Here is an 11,208-nt window from a genome sequence, read left to right as displayed (position 1 = left end):
TTACAAATGAAAGCGAGGCTTACGCTGAAAGCGAGGCTCACGATTCCGCTTCCGTCGTGCCGATTCACACTAGATCAGAACTTTCTTCCGATTCCGACTCCACTTACGACTCCGCTTCCGTCGCTTCCGTCGCTAGTGTGAACCAGCCCTAATGGTGATTTATACAAAAATTCAAGCGCATTCTACTGTAACAGCACTGAACAAAGAATACGATAGCTTAAATCCTCAGAATGATTCTAAGAGCTTGCTGTTTTCGTTAAATAACTGATCATGATACATGCGTATTCAAAGAGGAGATACGGATATTTTGGTGGAAGAACTGATGTTTGACTGGAGATTTTTATATTGTCTCATCTTTGTCTAAATCAGATAACAAAATTGAGGGTAAGTTGTGGAAAAACGAACGGCCATTATTAGAACAAATTGTTGTTGATCTGTTCAAAAACCCAACAAAAAGCAAATAGAAATAGGTTACTCAAGCACTTACTGATTAGCCTGCGTAGCAGCCGTTTCCTTTCCATTTTCCAGGCTGGGAGATCGAGCAAGCGCGCAAGCTAATGAGCGAGCGAACGAGCGTGCCTGGTGTGAGCAAAGAAAGGGGAGAAGTGGGAAGGGGGAGCGGTTGGAGAAGAAATGACCCCCTCCCCCTGCTCCTTATTTTTTCGCACTCGCTCTCAGTTTCGCACCCTTCGCGTGCTTTGAAACGTCTGCTACGCAGGCACTTACTGATCGATATATAAAACAGCGAACAATTTCCAAGGATATACGGAATGAACTACTTGTTATCACTTTTGTGGTTATCACCATTGTACACTTTGTGAATAGTGCGCTTTCTGGCCACGGCGGTGATGCGTGTTATCGAGCCGTGGATAGTCATTTCTTTGTCTTCATTTGGCTTGTACATAAATACTTTGTGAACATGAGGCTTAAAAGGTGGTGGTTTCGCACACTTCACGTTGAAAGGCCAGTCGCATTCTCCCGTCTTATAGTTGTATTTTAAGCGTTTTGGACAGTTCTGCTTTAAAGTTTCTCCCTCGGTGCATGTGTAGAACCCTGAGCAGTCATACGGATCGGCGTAGTTACCATCTACTTTGTCAAGACAGAATTCTCTATCCACTTACCCATGGAGGAAAAGGAAAAGAGAAAGGTTTAGTGACACTCGAATCAAACCGGCCCAAACATCTGGAGGTTATTAGCGATTCCGCAACATATAAGCACCGGCGTTACTAAGATTATAGGCATTCCTCCCTGGGTGCGATGCAAATCCCACGGCGGGTAATCTCCTACTATTCTGTAACGTCACCCTGGCTAACAGTTTGCCAGTACCTATCATACTTCTAAGTGAGTAGTGGTACTGTGAAATTTTAGATCCCGTCCACAGTACGTCGGAGAAATCCAGTTGAATACGGCGTTTTCACCCTGAAAACGTATCAAATGTTTTCCGTCCCCACTAAAACGCGAAGTCGGTGTTTTCAAATTCCTCCGGTTTGAGTTGCGTTTTCGAAAAGCTCCGCATTCGTGACGGATTAGTGTGGACGGTAGTCTTAACCGTAGAAATAAAGTGGGTTTTCAAATTTCTCCGGCGTACTGTGGACGGGCCTTGGTGTCTGGCACAGGGACACGACACAGTGACCTCGGCGGGCAGCGTTCAACCCTAACTTATAAATTGCAGACAGCTACTGTGAAATTAATGACGCTAATCCTGGTAATGCTTGTCCAGCTCTATGAACTGGGTCCAAGGTGGCCAAATAAGATAGTGAATACCTGCATTTTTTGATAAAAAGTGTCATTTTTACCTGTGATTCCCATTAGATTGCCTTCAGATTTTACGATTGACTTCACCGGTGGTTTAACTGGTTTCATTTTGTTGTTTTCAGCTAAAGAATCAATGAGGGATAATTCAAATTAACGCAACGTATTATTAATTCTTTCTTTGTCGATAACAACTCTTTCCGGTATATACTGAAAATTAACTGACAAAAGAGCTTGTTTTGGAATAGAAATCTCGACAGGCATTCTTCAGTTTTTTGTTTCCCGTTAATTCACTCTGAAAATGCTCAATTTTCTCTTTAGTCACTCACGTCAGGCAGACATTTCAGTACCTGAATCCAAATTGGTCGGGTTGTGACCTCCATCACTGTTCATTCCTATACGGGGACTGGGTTTGACTTCCAGCATGTTGTTTTCTAACTGCTTGGCACCGGCACCCTCTGCCGTTCGACATGGAAAGTCTTGAGGAGTGTCGCATGTTTTCAGTAAAGCATTGAAAACCATTCCCTTGAGGCAGTGTCTCTTGGTAGCTTTACCGTGCAGACACTGGTAAAATACTGTGCAGTCGTTTGGATCATCGTAAAAGCCGTCAAACTTCTCATTGCAAAAGATGTCTTCCACTGGTGAAGTAAAAGAGTCAAAAATTACTTCCCCAGTCAGAATGTGGTCACTAAGAATGTTCAGGCTACTGGCTTTCGGCCAGTTCCCAAGGCAACGTGACCTTTGAATGACACCATATGTCGGAAGGTTACACAGCACTGGTGAAAACTACCGCTATTTTTCTTGGATAATACAGATTAGGATACTGAAAAAAAAAACAAAAAACACAAAAAACACAAAGCTTGTACACAAATTATTACGAGAATTATCATTCTTGGATGCACCAAAAGGACTCGCTACTACAACAAGACTTGCTGTTGTACTTTGCTGCACGATAAACCCTTTGATAAAGGCAAGTTTAGCGATTTAGCGAATTTAGAGAACTGACTTTTCGAGGTGTAGCACTTCGTCGTAGCAAATTTGTTTGAATCGGTCGGAATTGATTGATAACATCCTCCTGTAATATCCACCTTTACCTTTACTTAGTAAAGTACAAATAATGTGCTAAAGGAATTTGCACTCTTATAGAAGACAGCTTCAGCAGGTTATCCTTAGTTCCCTTATTTCTTTTAACTGTATAAGCCGTTAAAAGTCAGGATTTAGTCGGTGAAATAAATCGTAAGGTAACATAAGGCTTTTTAATGTGTTGATCGCAACTTCTGTTACTTTTCACTTTTGGATGTCGACAAGGCCCTGTTGAAAGGTGCAAGATTTGCCGCAATACTACAAACCAAAATGTGTCTTAAGATGCCCGCTGGTGAGATTAAACAACACAGTACAGTTTATGTAACATACCTTTTGTCAAGGTGTTCGGACTTGTTTCGGACAGGTCGTGTTGTGTTTTGGGGCTAGCTGCCTGCTTTGCGGCTTTCTCTTTAATTGGAATGAAAGCACTAATAACATTTCGTTGCTGACATGGAAAGTTCATCGGGTTGTCACAGGCTTTGAGAATGTCATTGAATACCTGCCCTCTAAGACAATGCTTCCTAAAGGCACTTCCTCTTGTGCATTGATAAAATGCTGCGCACTCCTTGGGATCCTGGTAATATCCATCTAGCTTGCCTTTGCAAAACGTGTTATCCACTAAGAAAAAGAAAAAAAAAATGAAACTGCTCAAGATCCGAGGGTCGATTAATATTTCAAGCCTCGGTGAAAATAGGAGAAAAGCGAATTGATTACTACCGCCAGGGAAAATGGTGTATGTCTTGGGAAGTCGTTAAGGTGAAATAGACCAAAAAGGTTTCTCCTGTTGATGTATTCTGTTCTATCTATCATTAACTTCCAGCAACAAAATCCACGATTCTTTTGATCAGTATCCAGAACCTTCTGCTCAGCCTAGATGTTTTGTTCCATCTGATTGGATGGCAAAACAGAAAAGGGTAGAGACAAGAGAAAACCTCTCCACCTCTGGGATAAGCGTGCTTCTAGGCAAAGTACAGTGTAAAGCTACCTGTCATTTGTGTGCCACAGATGGTAGAAAATGTGACTAATATCACTTCTGACATGAGTATATACTCGTAATTTGGTAATACCTAGCTGCATTATATTGATAGAAGAAAACGTAGCAGTTACCGTGAATCGAAACCGCAAGAGAATCCTTGTGTGGATGGACCATGATGGTAAACAGCGTACTAAGATAGAAGTGTTCTTGATGGAGCAGTTTACGCTTATCGAAAATGATGTGAATGTTTAGTTAGTAAAGCAACTGCTTAATCCTCTCAGAACCGTTGTCTGCTCACTGGTTGCCTACCTATTTCGTCGTTACTCCCACTCGAAGTTGGACCTTGACCGTAACATTTGATAGTGCGTGGATCACTTCCTAGTGAAACAGAAAAACGGCGATCGACAAGATTTGTAGGCAAACTTACGGTAATACAAGAATGAAACGGTAAATTAACAACCAAATACTTCCGAAAAAGCGATGGAATAGAAGCGGCAAGAGGGGCCGTTTTTCTGTGTTCACATTCACTCATCTAGCTAAACACACCTATCGACCAAGAGAGCGCGCGTAGTATCTCAGTTATTTTATAATACCTTTTGTGAACCCCGAGAACTGCACAGAAGAAGTTATGTCCACGTCGTTCTTGAGCTCTGTGATAGTAGATTCCACTTGCTCACCGCTGACACTTGTTAGACGGACGCGTAATGGGAATTTTATTCTATTGCGTGATCCCATTAAGAAGAAATTGTCATCCGAATGCGGCAGACATATCCACTTTCCATTGTGAGAAATCTCTACTCCAACTGTCACCACCCTAGAAGCAAACAAATCCGCTTAGAGGACGCTACGACCCCAGCTAAAATGGGAGTACGCGACAGTTTTGGTTTACGCATATTTAACGTCAGATGAGTAATATTTAGATGAACTTCTTTAGAGCTATGGACTAAAACACAGGATGTTAGTAAACGCATGTACGCACTGGGGACCTATTTTATGTCCTTGTCCAGGCGAACAATTTCGTAGAAAAGAAAGCATTTTTGCATTTTTTTTTTAACTTGCCTTTACCTTTTCTAATTAAGTTAGCGTAAATAATTGTAGTAAAATACTACTGTGGAACCTCACTAATTATTAGATCGTTGAGTCCAAATTTAAAGGATATTAACTTATTAAAAAGAGTTCAGTCAGAGACGTAACCTAATCAGTACCTAAGAGAGATGGAACCTAACTGGTCCCAAATTGTGAGTCGATGTTGATAATTTAATCTTACAGTTAAGTAAGCCTTACTGTCGATATGGAAGAACTTGCCTAGAATTTCTCGTTTGTAGTTTCATGGCCCATGGATTGCTTTCTACAAATCTGAACTTGATGTTTCCATTGATACCAGTAACTGTTGGGCAATCGATCGCTCTAAACTGCGTCCTCCATTGGTCAGAGCCAGGTGCGTATAAGTCAAAGCCTGAATTAAAACCAATATCGGAATTAGTTTTGGGAAAAAATGGTGTCGTGTGGGGGAATTCTTCCAAACCGCACTGGTAATGTTTCCGATGTTTGCGGCATTCCTTTATTGTCAACTTAGTGGTATATGTAATAGGGCTACATGCTGTCCAATTTGGAAATCATTGAATGAGACTTCCGACTTCTGCCAAAATTCTATTTGGCAGTCAGATAATTTTTTTTAATCAATTACTTCCAAATTACATTTGGATGTAATCGTAGCCCCTGTTAATATTGTTGAGCTCGGAATTGTCTAAATCATTTAATTTGTTGATTTGGACAAATATCTGAAGAGGGAATTGATTTTGGAAGTTTTAAAAATTAACAAAGAATTGTGTGCGTGCTTGTATGGGACACTGGGCTGACAATACAATTAAAAAGAGACCTGTTTTCATTTTACCTTGTTTGCAGTTTCCACAGCGATCAATTACGAAAGCGTATATCGGTCCTATGATTGGCGTCTTTGGAATTGTTCCTTTTTCAGCAAGTTCTGCCAGAATTCCGTGACCTTTGATTTCCACGCACATTCCACATCCTAGCGACTTCTGAAACTCGCCATCCCCTGCCGCAACCTTGATCCAACCTTTGTGGCTGTAGTCTGAAGTTAAAGGGTCCAGAGAGCATGCGCCCCCACCTTGATAATATCCATAGTAGGAGCTCTGTTCACGGTGAATTCGCACAGTTTTATTATACAGTTGTAGACGACAATTCGATATTACAGACATTACGTTGATCCTTTGATTATAGAGTTGGCCTCTGATGGAAATTCCAGTACATGGTTCAGTCAAAGATGCCGTTTCTATACTTAAGCGTCCTTTTATCCACTTATTGCAACCAACTTTTCGCGCTAAAATCTATTTATGACAGACCAGTTTCTGGTGTTAATTAGTAATCAGTTGTTCTGTGCACAAGTGACATATTGAGCACAATTTAAATCAAGCACAATTATTTTTGCGCAATTCAGACTTAAGTAAATCAACATAGAAAAGTCACGAACCATGTTCAAATGGGAATGTCGATAAAAGCTATTCAATCCCACCCTCATTTAATAATGCTTCAATATATAAACAGGAGGCAATAACTAAGAATTAAGAAATCTGCAATCACACATACGATCGAAACCTGGTCAAATCTCATTAGTACTTTAGTGGAGTTAAAAAAAATCTTATTGTGGTCTACTTCATTGTTACTTACATTCCCATCCATCAGTTGGCCGCTGTAATGACGCCATATTGCCAATAAGTTCTGAAAGTTGGTGACGCCCTTAAATATCAAATGCAATAGAGCTAAGTATTTATAAAAAATCTTGCTGGCATCTGTTCTTAAAATACCGTTCTACTGGTGTATAATCTTGACAGACACTTGGCGTGTTCTGTTTGCATTGAAATCTGCGATCTGATTGGCCATTCCATTGTTATCTATTCGCTGATAGAATACAATCGCGCGGGGGTTGCTCTTACAACGGAAAATGGTTCTTACTGTTTGAAATTTCAGTTCGGTCTGTAAACATACGAATGATCAACAGCATCAGAAAAATGAGAAGTTGGAGTCTGATACGTCAATCACAGATATTATTAATAACAGGAGTAAGTGGAAACCAGTTAAAGTAATTTGTCTGTTTTGGCATTTGTCTCATATTGTAAAGCCGGGCAAACACGCTGCTTCATATACTGAAGGACCACCAGATCTTGTCTAACTTATGTATTTTTGCACTTGGATCACTTAACATAACGTGCGCGTGTTTGTATCATATGGTTTAAAGAGAACAGTAGAAACATTTTGGAAGAATTCCTTGACCGAACTGGCATTCGATAGTGTGTTTTTATTTATTTCCAATTCTTCCAAACTTTGTCTATTGTTTCCATCAATTAATTTAAAGAAGCGACTAGTTTCTATTTCTGTTATAAATTCAGCTATCCCAATATGTGAAAAAAAAAAAACATAATTTAATTACATACCTTGGAAAATCCTACGCACGCACAAAGCAGAAGTAGTTTTAGTCCTTGCGCACTCGAAAGCATATTCATCGCTCCTTATACACGTTCATACAGGTCTCTGCTGCAAAATACAAATAACAAGTTATTTAACCAAGTAAAGAAAGGTCAAACCCTACGGAGGTGACATACGTACCAATACCTACTACATGGACCAGGAAATTAAAGGGTTGTTACGGTTCTTCAAGCCACTTAAATTCTCCCAGTATCATAACGAATTTTAGTGTAATCTGCTAGCGTTCTACCACAAATGCTGTTCTTTTATTAGCTAGGCTCTGCAGTGTGCAGGTTTTAACAAAATGGCGGCTGCTTTGCTTGTTTTAGAAGAGTATGCGACGAGAATGTTGTTTAAGTTTTAAACGACTGTTAGATTTACACTTGAACAATAAGATTATCCCCTGTCGGTTTCTATATATGATAGTTAACGCGGGCTGCGCCCTCGTCAACTATCACACGATAGAAATCTCGAGCTCATAATCTAATTGTTAAATAGTACACTTCGAAATCGCGACTCACTTCGCTTCTAACATTACTAATAAGGGACGTGGATTTTGTCGCTCCTTTACTTTCAGCGATTGAACTCTTGAACAACACTTGCGTAACCTATTTTTTATTGAGCCGATGAGTCCGAAAACATTTATTATGGGTGAAAGATATAGATCACCATATTAAGTTCTAATTTTTTTGTTTAAATTTAAAACCGCGATCAAGTCACTTTTCACCGGGCTCAAGTTGAAAATAAACTGAGTGTAATTCAGATCTGTCTCACCTGCTACTTTTCAAGTGTGGCATGTGATGAACTTTAACAAATATTACAACCGTAAAAACAAACTCTATTTTTAAAACCATTAGTACTGCATATATATTTTTTCCCACTGCGTTTAAAAAAAAGTTATCAACGTTTTAATAAGGCTGGAACTGGAAAATTAGTGCCAGTTGTTTGACTTTATTTCAAACAATTAAGAAACATTTGTTTACGAATATAGACAGATAAAAATAAATTACCTTTGACAATCCAACCCGAGAGCGAGATAACGCTGAATTTCTTTGTTATGTTACTATTGTTTTTGAAACTCCTAGATTCAATAGCATTTTAAGTTGAGCGAATATGTTATCAAATTCCCAGGTGTACTTAAGTTTAAAGATTGCTTACCTTTTCCAGGGATTTTCCTAGAGGCAAAATTTGCCTAAAAAGAACAAACATTACGAAATGGAATTTTTGACCTTGTAGACAGGTTAAGTTAGCGGGTAGTTATAAGAGGTCAGTGATATTTGTAGTGGCCTAACACCACGTCACGTACTTTTACACTTCCTTTTAATTGTGGACACGGTTATTTCACGAACGCCGATGATCGTTTATCGATTAGCCAAAAATTTGAAAAGCCCGTATTTTCTGAAGAGTCCCGCAACGAGATATTTTTCTTTTATCCGAGATCTCAAAGTTTTCCAAACATTAGTAACCGAAAATGGTGGACAACCGAATTTGTATTATTATCCCTTTCAAAGAAGCGAAAAGACGATTATCAAATAATCCGTGCGGCCCTGCACCCTAATTCCTTGGAAAACCACAAGGAAAAAGGTCCCATATGAGGGCCGTACTCGTCGAAACATAATACGTGCGGTCCTAGTAGAAATGCGTTTGGCCCCGAAAAATCGATGCGAGTTAATGACAAAAACAATTTTTGCGCTGCAAAATTTTATTTTCTTCAAAACGAGGGATTAAAAAGAACATTCTGACAGCGAAGTTTACTATCTTGGCGAATTGTCCGATTCAGAACTACTTCCGTTTTGCTAACTCCGAAAGTTCAGAAAGAAATTCAACACTCCTCACAAAATAATTAAGAAACTAACAAACTAACAACGAAATAGTTTATTGACTGAGTGAGGTCGGGCCGGATCGGGCAGATATTTGCCTTTCGGTCAATACGCCTGCATGGAAACGGTCATAAGCCGCTTAGTTTGTTTGCTTTCAAAAGCACAGCCTACTTTGCAGGCCTTAAAGAAGAGGGATTCGGGAGAGCGAGAAGTGTGAGGTGCTATCGGAGAGGGAGGAAAGTTCTCCCCCGTCCTCCTCCGATCGCACTTCGCCCTTCTTTATTCCCCCTCTCGCTCCCTTTTGAACGCCTACCACGCAGGCGACAAAAAAAGCGAAAGTTTCCCGACTTTAAGACCGCGTTCGATCAAAATGATGTTAAGCAACACCTTCTAATAGCAGATTTGCACGTTGTCGTCATTTGACTACAATTACCAGAACTATTTCGTTTTCTCTTTGTTATTTAAATTTTAAATTCCCAGTGGGGTTTAAATAACAATTGCCCTAATTAGCGTAAGAAACAGAAAAAGTGAAGGATTCTGGTAGTTGTAGTCAAATGACGCCATCATGCAATAAAAGCACTGAGAATGCATTTGCATAGGGTTAGCCTCGACCTAAAAAAAGTGTTCACAAATACCGGCGGGAAGGTGCCACAAATTTGATAAGTAAACAATACACAGAGCTGTAAACAGGTCATCTTCTCGCTGGAATTTGTGAATATTTTACTTTAGGTCGAGGCTAACCCTTGCAAATGCGTTCTCAGTGCTTTTAATCAGCGGTCATGGCGAATTCGAAACTGGACTATTGGCCTAACAAGCCAAACTTCGCAGACATTTTTGACTTGTTTGACATAAAGTAGAATTCAGTATTATGCAGCAATCATCAAAGGCACTTGGAGTTTATTTCCCTTGTCTCTTGAATCAATCATGCACTACCGGTATGAACAATGACTATGTTTGAGCGATGAGCTATTCTTGAGTACCGTAAATCCTCAAATTAGTACCTCCCCTCCAATAACCCCCCCCCCTCCCCTCGCCCTGTTTTATGGAATAGTACTGAGACAACAAAGGATGTATAGTTTAGGTCGTGTTGAATCTCAGGCAAATAATTTTCGACTCATTCAAGCACTGTACATTGACCGTCGCAACGGATGGTAGTAAAGAACGGCTGATTCATTGCCTAAAGCCCAACCAACCTTGTGTAGCAAGCCTCAACCGGCTAAAGGGGTTACATGGCGTAGTTCTTCAAGAGAGACAGGATCCTTCTGAGGAACTGGCACGTTCATATATTACAAAAAAAAAAAAAAAAAAAAAGCGATCATACCTGAACACAATTTGGGAGAAATTAAATAAGCGCCCTCCCCCCTCGAATAAGCGCCCCCGTCTTCTCCTGAATTTGAAATAAGTGCCCCGGGTGCTCACCTTAAGATCACATAGTCCCCAAGAAAAACTCCCCGGGATTCAGATTTATTCATCTTCAGTCCTTTTATTCGAGGTTCTTCTATAAATGATTTCGTTCCTGGCGAATTTTCTTCGGTATTTCATACGACCACTAGCGACGCTATTTCTTCCCTAAATTCCACAGAGAGGGGATGCTTAAAGCAAAATCAGCTTTTCAGAATTCCTTCAAAAGCGTGAGTTTCCTTTAATCCTACTTTTGGTTTAATCAGGCGTTTATCATGAATCAATCAATCAATCAATCCATCAATAAATCAACAAATTCTAAGTTGCGTCTATTGTTTGATCGGCTTGTTATTGGTTTCAGTATAATTTAATATTATATCACAAGACTGGAAACTGCCTTCAAACATGCACGTAAACTGGAAACTATACTGAGCGTATAAAACTATCATTCATTTTCTAATACATGTAACATTTTAATTCAGTGCTATACGTTGCTGATACAAACAGTGGCGGCTTACAGAAAGAGGGCAGTAAAACGAGTCTAAAATAACGTATATATATATTTGGTAACAATATTTTAACAATAACCTTAACTTCGTAACGCAGTCGTCAGCACAGCCGTTATGTGCAGTCAAGCTGCACGTTCTAGTTTTAACTATGGCGTAAGCGTCATACGATTAATTGGTAGATATT

The 11,208-nt window shown here is 39.8% G+C and overlaps 2 protein-coding genes across 3 annotated transcripts in view; both read right to left on the bottom strand.

Annotated features, from left to right (window-relative positions):
• Window positions 1–654: 654 nt before the first annotated feature.
• Window positions 655–8,520, bottom strand: LOC110065437 (uncharacterized). Its single transcript, XM_020772573.2, has 11 exons — window positions 8,453–8,520; window positions 7,264–7,363; window positions 6,500–6,568; window positions 5,706–5,964; window positions 5,117–5,267; window positions 4,405–4,625; window positions 4,121–4,189; window positions 3,166–3,453; window positions 2,103–2,390; window positions 1,797–1,877; window positions 655–1,116 (listed from the first exon to the last, which is right to left on the bottom strand). Exons 2-11 carry the CDS (start codon window positions 7,330–7,332, stop codon window positions 776–778), a joined length of 1,836 nt encoding a protein of 611 aa, XP_020628232.2. The 5' UTR covers window positions 7,333–7,363; window positions 8,453–8,520; the 3' UTR covers window positions 655–775.
• Window positions 8,521–10,750: 2,230 nt separating this feature from the next.
• Window positions 10,751–11,208, bottom strand: part of LOC110065428 (uncharacterized) — a 14,377-nt gene continuing 13,919 nt past the window's right edge. For both annotated transcript variants that reach the window (XM_089292176.1, XM_089292177.1), the window contains exon 10: window positions 10,751–11,208. This exon is cut by the window's right edge and continues 330 nt beyond it. The gene's annotated coding sequence lies outside the window, so the exon portion shown is untranslated.

Source organism: Orbicella faveolata, unplaced genomic scaffold, assembly GCF_042242905.1.
Source record: "Orbicella faveolata isolate gen_17 unplaced genomic scaffold, um_ofav_v1 contig_24, whole genome shotgun sequence".
Classification (NCBI taxonomy): Eukaryota; Metazoa; Cnidaria; class Anthozoa; order Scleractinia; family Merulinidae; genus Orbicella; species Orbicella faveolata.
This window is presented reverse-complemented; position numbering and strand designations above follow the sequence as displayed.